This window comes from Zootoca vivipara, chromosome 1 (genome assembly GCF_963506605.1).
Source record: "Zootoca vivipara chromosome 1, rZooViv1.1, whole genome shotgun sequence".
Classification (NCBI taxonomy): Eukaryota; Metazoa; Chordata; class Lepidosauria; order Squamata; family Lacertidae; genus Zootoca; species Zootoca vivipara.
In genome coordinates this window covers 118,377,114-118,396,143 of record NC_083276.1, presented here as the reverse complement: position 1 = coordinate 118,396,143, position 19,030 = coordinate 118,377,114, and the positions used below count along the sequence as shown (strand labels likewise).

The window sequence follows — 19,030 nt, the reverse complement described above, 5'->3', positions numbered from 1 at the left end:
TGTCCCTTGTAATTAGTGTTGGATCTATTCCATTAATATTGCACAAGCCATTCACTTTTTAAAAATTGTTGCTGCTCGCAAATGTTATTTCATTATCTGTTTCTGCTTCTTAAGCTGCACGAGTAATGTTCTCTTCAATTATTCTGCTGGTTATTATCAGAAATCTCCTAGGGAGCAGTTTGGGTTTAACATATGCATTTCTTAAAATTAAGGCAGTACAGTGTTCCATTGGTGGAGAGTTTAATTCTGCTCCTAATTAGATACTTAGGAATACTTGTTCCCAGAATATTTCTTTTGAAACCAGAGCTGACTTAGTGAGATCCTGAAACTATAGAATAATAGAAGATAATCTTACATTGGAGCTCAGTATGATTGGTGTCAAATGCTTCAACTGTAGCAATGTGTGGTCTAGACATTTGATCAAGTCATTTACTTTATGACTAAAAGCTCTTTGGAGAAATTGTGAGCAAATGAAAGTATGCAATAAAACAGGCATGTCCAACAGGTAGATCGTGATCCACTGGTAGATCACTGGACATCTGTAGTAGATCACCGGTAGATCACCAGCTTCCCCCGAAGAAGCTCAACAACTTCGGCTCCCCTAAAAAGAAGCTCAACATCTTTGTCCTGCACCTCAAAAAAGGGCTTTCCTTCTCCCTAAAAATGCTCAACAACTTTGACCTGCACCCCCAAAAAACAGTGCTTTCCTTTCTAAAATGTACTCAACGTCTTTGCCCAGCACCCCAAAATGGGGGTAGATCACTGCCAGTTTTTAACTGTGACTAAATCGTAGTCTCTTGGGAGTTGGCCACCCCTGCAATAAAAGACTTAGGTTTGCAGGAAGGCAGCCTAGAGTTGGACTTCCTGTCACACTTCCTCTCCCATCAACCATTGGCCATGTTGGCTCAGGCTGATGGAAGTTGGTGCCCAACTGTCTGGGGAACCATGGGTTAACCATGCCACTGATCTAGGAAATTCAGTGTATATCTATGCTCATGGCCTCCCACAAGGAGGTACTGGGGGTATGTGCCAGGCCCCATGTCAGCAGGGGGCCCAGATTCTTTCTTAAAATAAAAAAGGTAAGTTAAGTGGGTATTTCTGAAGAAAGTTAGAGCACAAAAGTGAAGGCAACTTTCCTGTTTCGGAACTCTTAAAACCATCATAGAATCATAGAATTTGAAGGGACCCTGAGGATCATCTAGTCCAAACCTGACACAAACCATCTTGTAAAAAGTAAAACTAACATTTACTCAGAATACCTGTTGAAGAGTAACGGATACAGCAGCTTTCTTCAGGCAGGCTTAACATGATAACCCAGTTACAAAGACATACTTGTCTAGTTTAAAATGAAGTCTGAGCTGTGGCTCAGACTTAGCATATGTTCTACATGGCTGGAATGAGATGAAAGAGAGAAAAGGAAAAAAGGAAGAGCCCAGGCAAGTGAAGAGATTATATATTAGGGTTGCCATATTCCCAAAAGTGAAAATCCAGTTATTTCAGGAATCATTTTATTATACAGGGCTATGGCCCCCATTTCAGGAGGAGTGGGTGTCAGAGTTCTCTCTAGCAAACTTACAGGAAAACTCTGTGAGCTTCAACTCCTATCATGTGCCTATCTAGCAAACGTGCGTTGCTGGTGATGGGGGAGGTCCTCCATTGCACCCGAGGGCTAGTTTAGAGGACACAGGACAGGCTGGCTGTCACACACAGTTCTGCCCACCTCATGCCTTCTGTCCATAGCTACTTACCTTTTCCTGGTGGTCCCCCATATCACTTCGTCTCCCGTTTTTCTCCGTTATTTTCTCCTGCCGGTGGCCATTTTTTTCTTTCTGATTTGCCCTTCTATGGGCACCAAAAATGGACGCGACTTCCGGTGTCGGCGGCGGCCATTTTTGGTGCCCATAGATGGGCAGAGCGACACCGGAAGTTGCGTTGGCGCACTTCCTGACATGCGTACAAGCGATTTTCGAAGCCGGCGGCGGCCATTTTTGGTGCCCATAGAAGGGCAAAGCAACACCGGAAGTTACGTCGATGCAACTTCCGGTGTCACACGGCTACCAGTCCCGGATTCTGCAGTCCGGGACTTGGAAGGTAAGCTCCTGTCTGCCCACCCCCCACCCCCCAATCTGCTGCCTGGGGTGGCAGCCTCACTCTCCTCATTATTAGGGCCAGCCGATCCGCACTTTGATCCAGCCATCTCTGAAGTAGCCAAATCTATAGCGCTTCTCTTGGAAGTCAAGAACAGGGCTGCTGTTTGAAGTGAATGGACTCGCTGTCTGAGGTTGGGGTTTGTTGTGTGTGTTCCTTGGGCTCGATTCAAAGAGTGAAATAGATGCTTCCTTTCTTGGCTGCCTGAGCCATTTACTGAACAACGAGGGAAGGCCTGCCAAGGAAGTATGTACTCCTGGCAATGTCAACACGTGCCCTAGTTTAAGAAGTTGGATGGCAGGCAGCTACACTCACTTCAACCATGACTTCAGGATGAATGAGAGGCCAGTTGCTCAGTACACATGCCTCATTTGAGATTTAAATTTACATCTTTGTAGCGTGAGCACAAGCACAACGGACCGGATGTGTTTGCATTTTGCAGCACTCCCCGTGGCATCTCGACAAACTGTGTGGTGACAATACCTGGAAAGCAGGGCAAGAAATAACCTTTGTCTTGTTTTTGCCCCTTCCCCTCTTTAAGATAAAAATAAACACTGGGGAAGTGCCATTCCAGTGACTTTGCATTGGCATCATTTCAGAAGCTCAGGGCCCGCTATTCAGAGGTTTCAAGATTCCTCCTGGGAATGGCACAGGCAGATGATAATAATGATAATGATAACAATTTTTTATTAATAGCCTGCCCTTCCCAGTTTAGAAACCGGGCTCAGGGCGGCTAACAACAAATATAAAATGTTGATTAAAACAACTTAAAAAACGGCTTAAAACAGCATAAAATACAACATCAATGTATCATCGCCAGGGCTAACTGCCCAAGTTAGTCCTGCTAAGGCCAGCAAGGAGACCAGGGAAGAATTTTAATGTGGGGACCCAGAAGGGTTTCTTCATAAAAATGGGAAGGGAAAAAAGGAATGGGGGATCAGGCTAAATTGAAGGCCAGGCGGAATAACTGTCTTACAGGCCCTGCGGAAGGAGATCAAGTCCTGCAGGGCCCTAGTCTCATGGGACAGAGCATTCCACCAGGTCGGTGCCATCACTGAAAAGGCCCTGGCCCTGATGGAGGATAGTCTGACTTCCTTAGGGCCCGGGACCTCTAAACTATGGTTATTCATGGACCTTAGGGTCCTCTGCAGGGCATACCAGGAGAGGCGATCCAGTAAGTACGAGGGTCCTAGGCCTAGGATAAAGGAAACAGCCCTGAAGTTCTAGCCACATGTACAACTATCACCCTGTTAGACAGAGGTCGTGGGTGTGTTGAAGGTGCCACGAGCTCCTGGCTCTCTGGGAACAAATTAGTTCCCCTAAGGCTAAGGTGGCAGACATGGAAAAAGGAAGGAAGGAAGATCCAGTGATGGGTGAGACCTTCAGGGACATTATAGCTGTGCCCCATTCCCACAAAGATAACTCTCCTGGTGTCAGGGAGAAGGCAGGTTTCAGGGAAGGAAAGTATCACTGTGAGGAAGAATGAAACACTTCCTTAGAAGGCACTCATTCCTTGGAGGACGTAGAGCTATCCTCTTGCATCTTTCTTTATCCTGGGGGTGGGTCAAGGTTCCTCACCCCTGGCATGTCCTCATTGCTATACTAGGAGATAATTCTGGCTAAGCTGAGAGTCAATGGCTTGTCCAAGGCCATTAGAACAAAATGTGGTATTTCAAAACAAATTTGGGTTTCAAACGCATCACATTCTCCAGCATCATGTTTTCTTTTGCTTTATTCAGGAAAGGCGAGCAGAATGAGAGCCGATGTATTCCTAGCCGCCATCTTGTATCTTCTGTCCAGCAACAGGCCATGTCATGGGACTGCACCTTCAGAGGAGGAGGAGGAGGAGGAATATGGAGAGGTTGTCGGTAAGAGATCTGACTACAGCGCATTGAAATAAAGCACCCCTGTTTAGCATGGCAAGTTGCACATAAACTTTGTGGCTTTCTTCCGTTTCCCCTCATATTTGAGCAGTCTGTTTGCACGAGCCATTCCTTTCTGCACTTTTCTGCTCGACAGAAAGCGTGGCAGCCGAGATTGTGTAGACCAGCATGTGGCAGGCCCTCTACTTCTTCCGAACCGCAACATTATTAGCTTACTAAGGAAGGATGTGGAACTTGAGACCCCTGAGCTGCAATCCTCCAGGCCTCTCGGCAGAGGTGTAGGGAGAGAGGGTGGGGGCGGTCTACCCCGGGTGTCATCTCTGAGGGGGGGTTACAAAAGGCACACCGCAGGGGGCTGCCCCTGCTGCCCCCGTGCACGGCGGCTCAAGCTGCCGCCGCCACACACCACAGATCGCCCCACCGCCGTAGCGCACAGCGGATCACCCCCGCCCCGGCTGCCTCTCAACAGCTCTGCCATTTTTAAAAGACAAAAGGGCATGTGGCACAAAGAGCATTTAGTTTGCTATCCGAATAGGATAGCAGCTGGGTGAGTTGTTTTTGAGGCTGGAGCACGTACAGGGAACTTGCAATTCTCCAGTAGGGGTGTCAGAGAAATCTGACGGAAAATGGAAAAAGGAAGCGGAAATTGCTGCAGTTTGTGGTTTGAAAAGCAGTCAAGTGTGTATGATTGGTATTCATAGAACACAGAGTTTAGAGGGACCCAAATTGTCATCTAGACCAGTGTTTCCCAACCTTGTGCCTCCAGCTGTTTTCGGACTACAATTCCCATCATTCCTGACCACTGGTCTTGCTAGCTAGGGATGATGGGAGTTGTAGTCCCAAAACATCTGGAGGCACAAGGTTGGGAAACACTGATCTAGACCAGCCATCTAGTCCATTCATTCACTTGCTCTTTTCAAGTCTGTAAATGATATAGAATTCATTTTCACATTGTTTTGATATTTATGTTAAAATTTATATACCACTTTTCTTCCGTGGAGTTCAAGGTGGTGTACATGGTTCTCCTCCCAATTTCATCCTTACATCAACCCTATGAGGTAGGTTAGGCTGAGAGATGGCGACTGGCCCAAGGTCAACCAGTGAGTTTCATGGCCAAGTGGGGATTCGAACTCTGGTCTCACAGGTCCTAGCCCCACACTCTAACCGTTGTACCACACACACGATCCCAAGTTGGTATCCATCATTGCAGCTGGTGGTAGCTAATTCCATCAGCTTAATTTTGTGCTGATGATCTACATATGGTGGGTGTCTTACTTTGTCTTTGAAACATAGACAGCTGCCTTGCTGGAAAAGCTCAGGTCACCATTCTGCAATTTTTACACAAACAGAAAACATCACAGGCTGCTGTTTTTGGGTGGGAGAATCAGACCCAAGAAACTGTTTCTTGACTAGGTGTCCAGACAATCACAGAATTAAGGCTTCAGGGCAGCAAAACTCCAGAATTGACAAATGGGCAGTCTTTCTAACCACTGTTCTGATTTCTTCCAGCAGCCCAAAAGGGCTGTTGTGGGCCTTCGCATGAGTGAATGTGTATATTGTGGCTAATATTGAAGAGGCCTTCAGAAGTCAATGTAAAAATGAGGAAACACTCCAAGGCATAACCAAGCTAAAGCTAGTCCTCAGCAGCAGGACTTCAAATTAGTTGCAACCAACTTGCTCCACCAAGGAGCAGATCTGCAGTTCAGTGGCAGAGCACATGCTTGGCATGCAGAAGGTCTCCATTTCAATTCCTGGCCTACCCAGGAAAGAGAAGAATCCTTGGAAAAGACCCTGATGTTGGGAAAGATTGAGGGCGCTAGGAGAAAGGGACAACAGAGGACGAGATGGTTGGACAGTGTTCTCGAAGCTACAAACATGAGTTTGACCAAACTGCGGGAGGCAGTGGAAGACAGGAGTGCCTGGCGTGCTATGGTCCATGGGGTCACAAAGAGTCGGACACGACTAAACAACAACCCAGGAAAGAATTGAATAGAACCCTGTCTAAAACCCCGGAGAGTTACCGCCAGCCAACATAGACAATACTGAGCTTGGTAGACCAACTAGTTTGACTCAGTATAAGGCAGCTTCGGTGTTTCTTAGGATTCATGATGCCCAGAGGCATAGGAATGGTGGTGCGGGGGGGAAGAGCGGACCACCCCGGTGTCATCGCTGAGGTAGGTGACATTCAGCATGCTTCCAGCCCGCGACTCCCAAGCCGTCGGAGGAAGGGGGAAGGTGCACCACTTTGCCTTCGAGGTCCGAGGTACGACTGTACTAAAACCTTGTTAATTTGAGCTAGGGATGGAGGAGAATTTTGTTTGGTCCACATTTTCAAGTCAACTGACCAAATGCACACATCTTGGACTAACGGCACAGATCAGAACAACCTTTGGATCATGCACTTCTCTGAATTTTGTGATGGAATTATTATTGGCACGTTAAAAATGTACCCAAATGGTTAATCATACGTTTAGAAATATGTAAAATGAGATGCACACAGGTCTTGCTATCTGAACACAATGCATTCTCCGAGAATCATTTTTCCGGCAAGTGTTCACATAGCGAGTTGATGATTTCCATTTATTCCAATGGGAACATTTCTAATGTATTCCTGGTCATGGAATTCTCACCCCAAAATGACCCCCCCCCCAAAAAAAAGAAAGCCCGGGGAAACCCTCTGAAACCTTGCAAAAGGAAAACGAGGAAAGAAAAAATGCTCTCTTATTGTTATCTCTCCCCCTCCCCAGTAAAACACCCCCAAGTAGGGCTTGTTAAAAGCTGCTTATTTGTTTACAGTACTACGCACAGGTCTGGCTGTTGAGATATCGGAATCTGCTGTGAATATAGCAAGATTTGGGTGCTAATTCCTCGTGTTTGGATAAGTGAATTTTCATACAACGAGCGTTTGGATAGCAAGACCTGTGTGTACATATTTTCTGTTAAAATTTAACGACATTTAAGTAATTTTATTTTTAATCACAAATTAATGTAGAAATAAGATGGAACAGACTTATGAATAAGCACATGTGAAATCGACATGGAATGGAAATAGGTTGATTCCTCTGTCCCTAATCTGAACCAAAAAAAAAAAAAAAAAAAACCAGCAAAAGATAGACAATTACTATCAAATGGCACTGAGGATAAAGCCCAAAGCCACAAAATAGGCATGCTTTTTTAAAACAAAAATTCCTGGGTGCACGTTATTTTGTATGTTACAAAGAAAGCACTGAGATGCTAGATCTGTCCGGCTACCTTTATTCCCCGCCCCCCGCAGCTGCATTTCCCAAAGGGAATGAGTCACAGCAGTCGAAATGCCCTTTTCTTGAAAATGGGAAGGCCTGTTAAGTAATAGCATTGCAGTTTGACAATTGGGCTCATCTAACAGGAAAAGCTTTCAGCAGAGTCTGCCTGGGTGGCTGGCAAGTTATCAAATCAAACTGATGGAGGGGACAAAGGAGAAGGCCATCTTCTCTCTGCGTGACAAGCTGTTTTCCCTTAATAAAGTTCATCAGCAAAATGTATTTGGAAACAGCCGCACAGAATGCATATACATAGGAATAGTCCTTCCTATAAAAGAAGCAGCTAGCCGACAGAAGAACAGACCACAAAAAGACCTAGCGACTCGTACCCATTTGAAACCAATTGTTCCAACTCTAAAGCCTGTTGTACACAAATGGACATGCAGAATTAAATTGCATTCTGGAAAGAGATTTGCTTTGGCTGGGTAGTTTTGCTTTATTAGACATTCTCAAAAGAGAGGGGCAGAGGAGATGTGAGGCTGCTTTTCTTGTGACAGCCACGTGTAAAGTCTACTTTTCAGCATTCTGCCATAAGTTCCAATACAATGGACCCTCTATATTATATTTCATCAACTGTGCTGTGTATAGTCAGTGGACACAGATAGCGCTGTGCTCTAAACCACTGAGCCCTTTGGGCTTGCCGATCAGAAGGTTGGCAGTTCGAATCCATGCAACGGGGTGAGCTCCCGTTGCTCAGTCCCAGCTTCTGCCAACCTAGCAGTTCGAAAGCACACCAGTGCAAGTAGATCAATAGGTACCGCAGTGGCAGGAAGGAAAATGGCATTTCCGTGCGCTCTGGTTCCCGTCACGGTGTTCCGTTGCACCAGAAGCGGAAAGCTGTCTGCCTGAAAGCAAGATGAGCGTCGCAACCCTGCAGTCACACTTGACTGGACTTAACCGTCCAGGGGTCCTTTACCTTTACCCCCCCCCCTTTTTTTTAGTCCATGGTACAATGTGTGAAGAATGAAGACAGTGCGGCTCCGGAACTTTTTTCAGCACAACAGCAATAATATCAGCTTGCCAGGGTCCCAGGGTAACTGAGGGGCTCCCCCTTCCTCTGGGAACCGAATGAGGTGATAACAATGCTTTCAAATTTTATGGTTGTTTGTGAACTATTAGCACACAGGAAGCCACCAAATGAGCTAGCTTCCTATTCCATAACTGGTAGGTGATCCTTATATAATAACTGAGACCTCCAAGTATAGGGCGGGTATACGGTATAAATTCAATAAATCATCATCACCACCACCACCATCATCATGTTATTGTTTATACCAGGGGTTGGTAACGTGTGGCCCATGGGCTGGATGCGGCCCACAAAGACAATTTTACTAGCCCACAAGCCGCCCCCCAAACTGAGCCGCCCACTCAACGAGTCCCCCACACGCTGTGCTAAACCGGCACGGCACGGGGACTCACCGAGCGGCACCGGAAATTGCGTCTGCCTTACAAGCAAAAAAATACACACACCCATTATTTTTTTTATTTTTTTAATCTCATTTCATTTATTACAATGCAACATTAGTTTAAAAGAAAAAGAAACATTAAAATACATTCATATGAAGGTAATATTAAAAGAAAAAGAAACTGAGATACATTCATATGAAAGTAGTGTTATATAACTTTTATATTGAGAAAAAGAAAAGAAAAAAGAAAAATACATACCGTAAGAATGGGCGGTTGCTAGGCAACAGTACTGGTGCTAGGCAATGGACTGTTGCTAGGCAACAGGAAGGTTGCTAGGCAATGGACTGTTGGTAGGCAACGGGGCTGTTGCTAGGCAACAGAATGGTTGCTAGGCAACGGGCGGTTGCTAGGCAACAAGGCAGTTGCTAGGCAACGGGGCTGTTGCTAGGCAACAGAATGGTTGCTAGGCAACGGGCGGTTGCTAGGCAACAAGGCAGTTGCTAGGCAACGGGGCTGTTGCTAGGCAACAGGATGGTTGCTAGGCAGTGGAGGGTTGCTAGGCAACGGGACGGTTGCTAGGCAACAGGGCAGTTGCTAGGCGGGTTGCTAGGCAACAAGGCAGTTGCTAGGCAACAGAATGGTTGCTAGGCAACGGAGGGTGGTTGCTAGGCAGTGGAGGGTTGCTGGGCAGCAGAACGGTTGCTACGCAACAGGATGTTTGCTAGGCAATGGACTGTTGCTAGGCAACGTGGCTGTTGCTAGGCAACAGAATGGTTGCTAGGCGACAGAGGGTTGCTGGACAACAGAATGGTTGCTAGGCAATGGGACTGTTGCTAGGCAACGGAGGGTTGCTCGGCAACGGGCGGTCGCTAGGCAACGGGGTTGCTAGTCGATGGGGGGTTGCTAGGCAACGAGACGGTTGCTAGGCAACAAGGCAGCTGCTAGGCAACAGAATTGTTGCTAGGCAACAGGGCTGTTGCTAGGCAACGGGGCTGTTGCTAGGCAACATAATGGTTGCTAGGCAACAAGACGGTTGCTAGGCAATGGTTGGTTGCTAGGCAACGGGCGGTTGCTAGGCAACAAGGCAGTTGCTAGGCAACGGGTGGTTGCTAGGCAACAGGGCTGTTGCTAGGCAACGGGGCTGTTGCTAGGCAACAGAATGGTTGCTAGGCAACAGGACGGTTGCTAGGGAGTGGAGGGTTGCTAGGCAGTGGACTGTTGCTAGGCAGTGGAGGGTTGCTAGGCAATGGACTGTTGCTAGGCAATGGGGCTGTTGCTAGGCAACAGAATGGTTGCTAGGCAACGGAGGGTTGCTAGGCAACGGAGGGTTGCTCGGCAACGGGCAGTTGCTAGGCAATGGGCAGTTGCTAGGCAGCAGGACGGTTGCTAGGCAGCAGGATGGTTACTAGGCAGCAGGACGGTTGCTAGGCAACAGGATGGTTGCTAGGCAATGGACTGTTTCTAGGCAACAGAATTGTTGCTAGGCAACAGGGCGGTTGCTAGGCAATGGAGGGTTGCTGGGCAACAGAATGGTTGCTAGGCAACGTGGCTGTTGCTAGGCAACGGGCGGTTGCTAGGCAACGGGGCTGTTGCTAGGCAACAGGATGGTTGCTAGGCAACAGGATGGTTGCTAGGCAGTGGAGGGTTGCTAGGCAACAGGACGGTTGCTAGGCAGCAGGATGGTTGCTAGGCAACAGAATGGTTGCTAGGCAACAGGACGGTTGCTAGGCAGCAGGATGGTTGCTAGACGACAGAGGGTTGCTAGGCAACAGAATGGTTGCTAGGCAACGGAGGGTTACTAGGCAACAGGACGGTTGCTAGGCAATGGACTGTTGCTAGGCAACATAATTGTTGCTAGGCAATGGGGTTGTTGCTAGGCAACGGGGCTGTTGCTAGGCAACAGAATGGTTGCTAGGCAACAGAATGGTTGCTAGGCAACAGGAGGGTTGCTAGGCAGTGGAGGGTTGCTAGGCAACAGGGCAGGGATACTGGAGTATCCTTGGCAGGGATACTGGAGTGGCTTGCCAGTTCCTTCTCCAGGTGGATCACGTTTAATCAAAACTCTCCACTATGACCTGTCCATCTTGGGTGGCCCTGCATGGCATAGCTCATAGCTTCTCTGAGTTATTCAAGCCCCTTCGCCACGACAAGGCATTGATCCATCAAACCTATCCATTCTTAAGGAAATCAGCCCTGAGTGCTCCCTGGAAGGACAGATCGTGAAGCTGAGGCTCCAATACTTTGGCCACCTCATGAGAAGAGAAGAATCCTTGGAAAAGACCCTGATGTTGGGAAAGATTGAGGGCACTAGGAGAAGGGGACGACAGAGGATGAGATGGTTGGACAGTGTTCTCGAAGCTACGAACATGAGTTTGACCAAACTGCGGGAGGCAGTGCAAGACAGGAGTGCCTGGCGTGCTATGGTCCATGGGGTCACGAAGAGTCGGACACGACTAAACAACTAAACAACAACAACATAGGATAATTGGCAGCTGATGTCATGTACTCTCAAGACTAAATTACAAATCTACTTCATTTTTAAGTTGCACGCAAGCAATTGTCCAGGCCTTTGTTCCCTGGGCTGGGGGCGGGGTGGGGATCATGCGAGTGGGTCCCCAGTGATTCCTGAAATGGCCCATGTTTTTTTCCTCTTTGCAGCTAATTTCTCTGGGAGCTTTCCCATGACTAACAGAAGCAGAATAGGTTCTGCAAACTGAAGCAGCAGTTACTTCCAGATGACTTCATGAGACACCATTTTAAGCTCAGTCCTCAGAGTGGGTAGGACATATTTTTTAAAACCACAACAGCAACATTTAGAGAGCCACCCAGTTTCTTGCTGGTTTCTCATGGCCCTGTGTGGCTTTTATTGCTATGGAAGTGTTGGCTGCTATGCATGTGTGGGTTTAGATTTGTTGGAATCCATAGGGAGAAGTTAGGCAGAAAGTGTGTAAATCGTGAGGAAGGGAAACAGCCACAGCTTCACAAACTGAAAATCAAGCATGTACGTTGGCAGAAACAAGGCAGAGCTAGAATGCTGGTCCTAATAAGTCCCACAGAGACCATGTCTTACACCAGGGATTCAAATTGACGAAGACGAATGTTATAAATAGTTTAATGGTTTAGCCTCCACTGAATTGCAAAAGCAATCTCAGACTGGGTTTTTTTGGGGGGTGAGCTATCTTTTCAGCATGCTCGCTGCGTCCTAGAATTCTGGGTACGCTGGAAATAACTCAAGCATGGAAGAAATAGTGATTGCTACGTAAGAGATGAAGATATATTGCTGCATCTCAAAACGAGGTGCTCTTGGGCTGCAAGTTCTGGAAGGCTTATAGAACCCTTTACCTCTTTTATTTATTTTTATTTGGTGGAACATTCTAATTAATGCTTTTTTTAAAAAAAATAAGAGTAATTGTTGGGCATCAGTCCCAAACGCATCTGCGGTCGGCGTGTTAGTTTTTAAAGAAAAAGAATGAAAATTGGCAGCCATATCTAGCAACAGCTCAAAGGTACTATGGCTTAGGGATAGGGCCCTGAAGTTATTTACTGAGTAGCGGACAGCATAGTTGGGTGGAGGCACTTACCCATGAGAATAAAAAATATACAACTTTTTTTTAAAAAAAGCTAGACACTGAAACAAAATGTAAAATACGAAAGCAACAACTGCAATATATCAGCTCAGTAAGCAGACTACGCATTGGCTGTGTTTGCACATAACTCTAAACCATGGTTTAGTGCAGGCATCCCCAAACCTCAGCCCTCCAGATGTTTTGGGACTAGAACACCCATCATCCCTGACCACTGGTCCTGTTAGCTAGGAATGATGGGAATTGCAGTCCCAAAACATCTGGAGGGCCGAGTTTGCCTATGCCTGAACTTACCCGACTTCCCAGCAAGGGTGTCACTGCTGTTTACTAGGAGTGCAAGGGGAAAACAGCAGCATGGCCAGTGTGGTGCAGACACACCAGCAGAGCCATTGCAGTGCTCCTGCAGTTATGTGCTTGCACCACACAACACTCCCCACTATCTCAGCTAGCTCCCCACCACCACTCCTGGTACCATACCCTCCAAGTCTCCCTATTTCCCAGGGACAGTCCCAGAATTACAGAAGGTACCCCAGTTTCAGATTTGATCCCGGAACGTCCCGGTTTTCCTTTTTCCTCCCTCCGCATCTCAGAGAACAATTAAAAGGTTCGAGAGGCTCGGAGGGTGGCAACACGAGAATGGGCCTTTACCGCACTGGCGCCCCATCTGTGGAATGCTCTCCCCAGGGAGGCTTGCCTGGTGCTATCATTATAGATCTTTAGATACTAGGCAAAAGCTTTCCTCTGCAACCAGGCCTTTGGCTGATTGACACCCATTGCCCTTTTAAAATGTGCTGGGGAGGGGGGGGATTATTAAGTTGTTCTTGTTTTTATTTGTGTTATGTATTTTGTGGTTTTATGGTGTGATCTTACCTTGCGAACTGCCATAAGACCTGTGGGTATAGGGCAGTATAAAAAATAAATAATAATAATAATAATAATAATAATAATAATAATAATAATAATGCAGTTCTGTAAAGTTCTTGCAGATTTTTTTATTTGAAGGGTGCGCCCACAGAACGCTGCCTTCACAAAACTGTAAAGGAGGAAATTTCTAAGGTGTAAGAGCAGCTGCTTCCTTTTAAACTACGCCTAATCCCCCAATTGGGGACCCAGGTGGCGCTGTGGGTTAAACCACTGAGCCTAGGGGTTGCTGATCAGAAGGTCGGCGGTTCGAATCCCTGTGACGGGGTGAGCTCCCGTTGCTCGGTCCCAGCTCCTGCCAACCTAGCAGTTCGAAAGCAGGTCAAAATGCAAATAGATAAATAGGTACCGCTCCAAGAGGGAAGGTAAATGGCGTTTCCGTGTGCTGCTCTGGTTTGCCAGAAACGGCTTTGTCATGCTGGCCACATGACCTGGAAGCTATACGCCGGCTCCCTCGGCCAATAATGCGAGATGAGCGCGCAACCCCAGAGTCGGTCAGGGGTCCCTTTACCTTTACCTTTAATCCCCAAATTGGCTTTTTAAAAACTTAGTTCTGTATCAATTTGTCAGCTTCTTACTAGGAAACTGCAAAAACTGTGGGAGTTGGCTTTAGATCTGTATGTTCCAGTGAGTCCGTTGAATTTATGACTCCCTGGTGCGTTATTTTCTGGGCCGATGCTGCCCTCTGGAGAACATTTTGTGCTCATTGGCCTTCAGGGACGATGTAGCACATTTAACATATTCGTAGCCCCCTTCAAGAAAAACAGACGTGCATTTAGAGCCCAAGGTGTCATTTGTATAATTTCTTATTTGTCACATTTCTTCCCTTCCCTTAAGCAGAAGGCCCCAGGGCAGGTTACGTCAATGAAATGGGCAATCTTGAAACAAAGAAAACGGTTGCAACTATCCAACAGGAAAAGTGCTAAAACAAGTAAAAACAGGCTCGATATATAAAACAATTTTTTAAAAAAACATTTCCGGGTATAAAAACAATACAAATGTTGAAAAACAATTCCACATATAAAAACAGTTTAAAAATACTGGAATTGGTGTCACACTGTCTAATGTAATCCACAAATGCTGAGCTATATTTCACTGTTTTGCGTAGCATGACTGGATCACCCAGTTCTGTCTCTTACCTATCAGCGGTAGAATAACCAGGAGGGAATACCCTACCGCTATATATTGCATGTTTGATCACAATTTCGGGGCCCATCAGGGATTTGCGTGCCATGTGGCATTTCGATTCTCCCACTACCATTGCCATTTGGGTAGCAGTTTCTCCATCCCACATCAGGAAGATCTGATCTGCTCCAGACCCAATTCCATTCCACCCCCACCCTCAGGAAATAAATCTTGGAGCATGCCTGACAATCTCTTTTCAGAGCAGATATGTAGGACAAGCAGAGATTTCTCAATCCACATATAACTGATGTTCGTTGGGTTGTTGCTTTTTAATCGTTTCAGTGGTGCCTATTGATCCACCAACGGGACACAGCCTATCAAATTCCTCCGACCAGGCATGAGGTTCCCTAATGCTGGCAGAAATCGGAGCAGATCAAAAGGGGCTGACGTGGGTTACTGAGTGCAAATCCCAAAACCAGATGTTCTAATCAATTCCTTACAAAAGAGGCATATGTATAGAATAAGCAAAACCAGAAGTCAAGTGAGGATATTTTACAGAGTTTTCTGTTTGGCCATCTGGGAAATAATTCAGTTGTGTGGTTCATCGTAGGTGCTGCCTCTCTCATTAAGCATGCAAACGAGATCTTCCAACTCATCCTTGTCATTGTGAGCTTGTCCGTTGGGAACCTATGTGGCTGTTAACTATACTGACCAATTCCAGTGGTTATTATAGCTAGGACCTGGGAGACCAAGGTTCAGATCCTCACTGGGCCATGAAGCTCACTGGTTGACCTTGGGCCAGTCACGGCCTCTCAGCCTAAACTACCTCACAGGGTTGTGGTGGGGATTAATTGAGGAAGGGAGAGCCATGTACACCATCGTAGAACTCCTGGCAGAAAAAGGTGGGTCACAAATGTAATAAGGTGATTCATTATGTCTTGGGGATCTTCTCTTCTTTGGCGATCACTCGTAGCTGAGTAAGATTGCCTTCCATGAACACAGTCTTAACGGTTTGTTTGTAAGTGACTGTGGAGGCCAATTCTGGATCCCCACGTCCTTCCACAGTGGGGACTTAGGTTTCCGGGCAGGAGTTGATCACAGTGAGGGTTTGCCAAGCATGCCTTCCTCTTAGCACGTTTCTCTCTTTCGTCCTGAGTTTGAGCATTTTCAAAGTCCACGACATCTTTGGTAAAGGCTGTTCTCCAAGTGGAGCGCTCACAGGTCAATGTTTCCCAGTTGTCGGTGTTTATACTACATTTTTTTTAGATTTGCCTTGTGTTGACATAAACCTCTTTTGTTGACCACCAGCATTACGCTTTCAATTTTTAAGTTCAGAATAGAGTAGTTGCTTTGGAAGACAATCATCAGGCATCCACACAACATGACCAGTCCAATGAAGTTGATGTTGAAGAATCATTGCTTCCACACTGGTGATCTTTGCTTCTTCCAGTACGCTGGCATTAGTTCGCCTGTCTTCTCAAGTGATGTGTAAACATTTTCGGAGACACCGCTGATGGAATCTTTCGAGGAGTTGAAAATGGCATTTATAAGTGGATTGTGATATGCTGAGCTTTCCTTCACCTTCCTCCAGGTCCTGCTTGGCCCCCCCTGAAACTGGGCATGTCCATCTGTGCCTTCAAAGCGGATGGCGGGCCCTGCAAAGCATTGCATGTCCGGTATCACTTTGACATCCAAACCCGCCAGTGTGAAATCTTTAACTATGGGGGATGCGAAGGCAATGAAAACAACTTTCTGACTCTAGAGGAATGCCAGTTAAAGTGCATAGTACCAGGTCAGTACATGTCCTCCTCCATTTCTCTCTTTCTTTAGGTTAAATGCAGCACATTCTCCTCCCATCAGATCCTTGTAGGAAATGTTATTTCACTTTATGAATTGGTGCCTGAGTTTGCTTTTCTCCCTCTTCCCTCCCCTCTTCCCTTTCCCCCTAGATTTTAACACGGTCGATTGCATGTTAGCACTTCCAGGAGACTTTTTTCATAAGTAAACAAATAACTTCATGTCTAGTATTGGAGGCAGCCAATGGGAGCAGCAGGTTTTCAAATGGCAGGACTGACTACCATGTTGTTTGCATCAGAGGGCACCAGAGGAGGGAGGGAAGGAAAGAGGGACAGAGGCCGGAGTTGCCCATGGCACCCCTGACCATCATTCAAGGGACACTAGTGTGCCATGGTACAAGGGTTGAAAACCATTGGTCTAGAGGGTGACAACTAGCTGTCAGCTTCCTCAGTGTTGCCTTTGTAGAACTCAACAGGGAAGCAGAATTAGTGCCTCTCCCTCTTGCTGGCTCTGGCACAGCTAGCTGCGTCCTCTGTCGCCACCTACTGTGGGCCTCCCTGCCTTTCACCCTACCAGTCCTAATGAGCACCAGACTCCACTGCCTACAGCTGACTCTTACATGCGTAGTTTTTGATCTTAATACTTTAGCAAAGTATAAACGGCATTTCCGTGTGCTGCTCTGGTTCGCCAGATGACCTGGAAGCTGTACGCCGGCTCCCTCGGCCAATAAAGCGAGATGAGCGCCACAACCCCAGAGTCGGTCACGACTGGACCTAATGGCCAGGGGTCCCTTTACCTTTTCCTTTATCAAAGGCTTATCACTTGATGACTGAAAAGGTGAACTGCTCCCACTGAAATTGGTTCCCTTAGAAGTGACAACAGATTACTCTAAAGCCCTTACCCTGGTGTGGAGTGGGACCATTTCACACGTGTCAGTCATCACAGTGACAAGTACGTGGCGTGTGAACCAAACCCAGACATTGCACTGCTCACACGAGTGAATCAATTCAAAGGCAAAATGTCAACTGTGTTTGGAGCAGAGGGAACGAGCAAAGCGAATGTGGTTGTTATCAGGCCAACGGAAAGCTAAGAGCTGCTTAAACCATTTGGCTCAATTCTTTTATATGAAGAAAAATGTGGGAAAGCCCGTTAAAACACAGCATTATAGCACACTGCTTCTTAAACTGATGGGGAGGACTGACAACTTGCCCCCTAATGTGCCAGGAACAGGTACCATATTTGGTTTGTGAAGCATCCCACCCACTTTGACTAGCGCCATTATAGCAGGTTGCCCTTTTTGCCATCCATGTGATCATGAAAGCTGCAACAAAGCAAATACACACATAAACACAAACACACACAGTTCTGGCAACACTTGTAGGCAAGCAAATTCAAATTGTAGGTTAGCTTTTGACAATCAGCCAGGAATTCATTATGTATGGGTTAGGCTTGTGTGTTGGAACACTCCAGCTGGTCTCTGGATTCAGGTTTCAGCTGAAATATCAAATCCCATGGCTGCTCTCATTCACTCCTCTCCTTACATTAATCTCAACATGCCTAGTTGTCCACAGCTGTTGGTACTTCACGTGAGCCTTACTCCTGATCAAATGTCACCTCTGAAAAAATTAAGATGACATGATTGCACATAAGACAATATTCATGCTGGGGCAGATTTGATCGAATCTACTATTAAATCAGTTAGATTGTTGTTGCAATCCTATGCCTTAAAAAAGGTAAAGGTAAAGGACCCAGTCAAAGGCAACCGTGCAGTTGCGGCACTCATCTTGCTTCAAGGCGAGGGAGCCGGCATTTGTCCACAGACAGCTTTCCAGGTCATGTGGCCAGCATGACTAAACCGCTTCTGGCACAACGGGACACTGTGATAGAAACCAGAGCACATGGAAACATTGTTTACCTTCCCGCGGCAGCGATACCTATTTATCTACTTGCACTGGCGTTCTTTCAAACTGCTAGGTTGGCAGGAGCTGGGACAGAGCAATGGGATCATGTGCAGCATTCCTAAATTAAAATATGGGATTTTGGTTAGATAAACACTTTTTTAGTAAATGCTATCAACCCCCCCCCCCCCGGTCTACACTAAAAACATTTTGTTTCGATTGCAGATGTGCCTGAGAAGAAAAAGAGATCAAAATCTCAGACAGGTAACTTAGAGAAATGTGTTCTATGTGTTTTGCCTGTGTTTTGTTTCTTTTTAGAAACTACTCTTTTAATAATCTTTTTGATACTTTAAAATACATCTCAGCTGGTTTTTAAATCGATGTTTTAGTTTTGTGATCCCCAGCAGCAGAAAATACGTTGCATGCTTGCTTTGCCCCTATTTGTCTCCCACGCCTTGCCAAAATGCTTAACTTGAGTTAGACCGTGCCCACTTTTGGTAAAGTGCAGCAAGTCCTTCATTAATGGCCTTATTGGATAACCTGACACTTTCTCCCTTCAAAACAATCTCCATTCGCAGGAAAGCCTCCTTACTGCCTTCTGGAGAATGACCCCGGTATCTGCCGAGGATTAATTACCCGGTATTTCTTCAACAAGGAATCGTTGAAGTGTGAGAAGTTCCAGTATGGTGGTTGCCTAGGAAACCAAAACAACTTTTATACTTTGAAAGAATGCCAAGATACCTGTGAGGACAACCGTAAGTGGCCTTGTCTTTTGGTACTGTATCTTACTATATCCCTTGGTGCTCATAGTAGATGGTATGATGATTATACCATGTCAAGAAGGTCCAATCTCTACCTGAAACCGTGATATCCGCCATGTCTCTTTTCCCTTGAAGATGGATTTTATTGTACATACATCACACATTGTCCCTCAGTTATCCTTTTCCTAAAGGCTTCCCAGTCCATCT

General features: G+C 46.3%; 1 protein-coding gene across 1 annotated transcript in view; it reads left to right on the top strand.

The window, feature by feature from the left end:
• TFPI (tissue factor pathway inhibitor) overlaps window positions 1-19,030 on the top strand; it is a 72,386-nt gene that overhangs the window by 41,966 nt on the left and 11,390 nt on the right. The window contains exons 3-6 of the mRNA XM_035113228.2: window positions 3,888-4,016; window positions 15,959-16,159; window positions 18,288-18,326; window positions 18,641-18,817. Of these exons, the coding sequence (XP_034969119.1) occupies window positions 3,888-4,016; window positions 15,959-16,159; window positions 18,288-18,326; window positions 18,641-18,817 (546 nt within the window). The remainder of the gene's footprint in view (window positions 1-3,887; window positions 4,017-15,958; window positions 16,160-18,287; window positions 18,327-18,640; window positions 18,818-19,030) is intronic.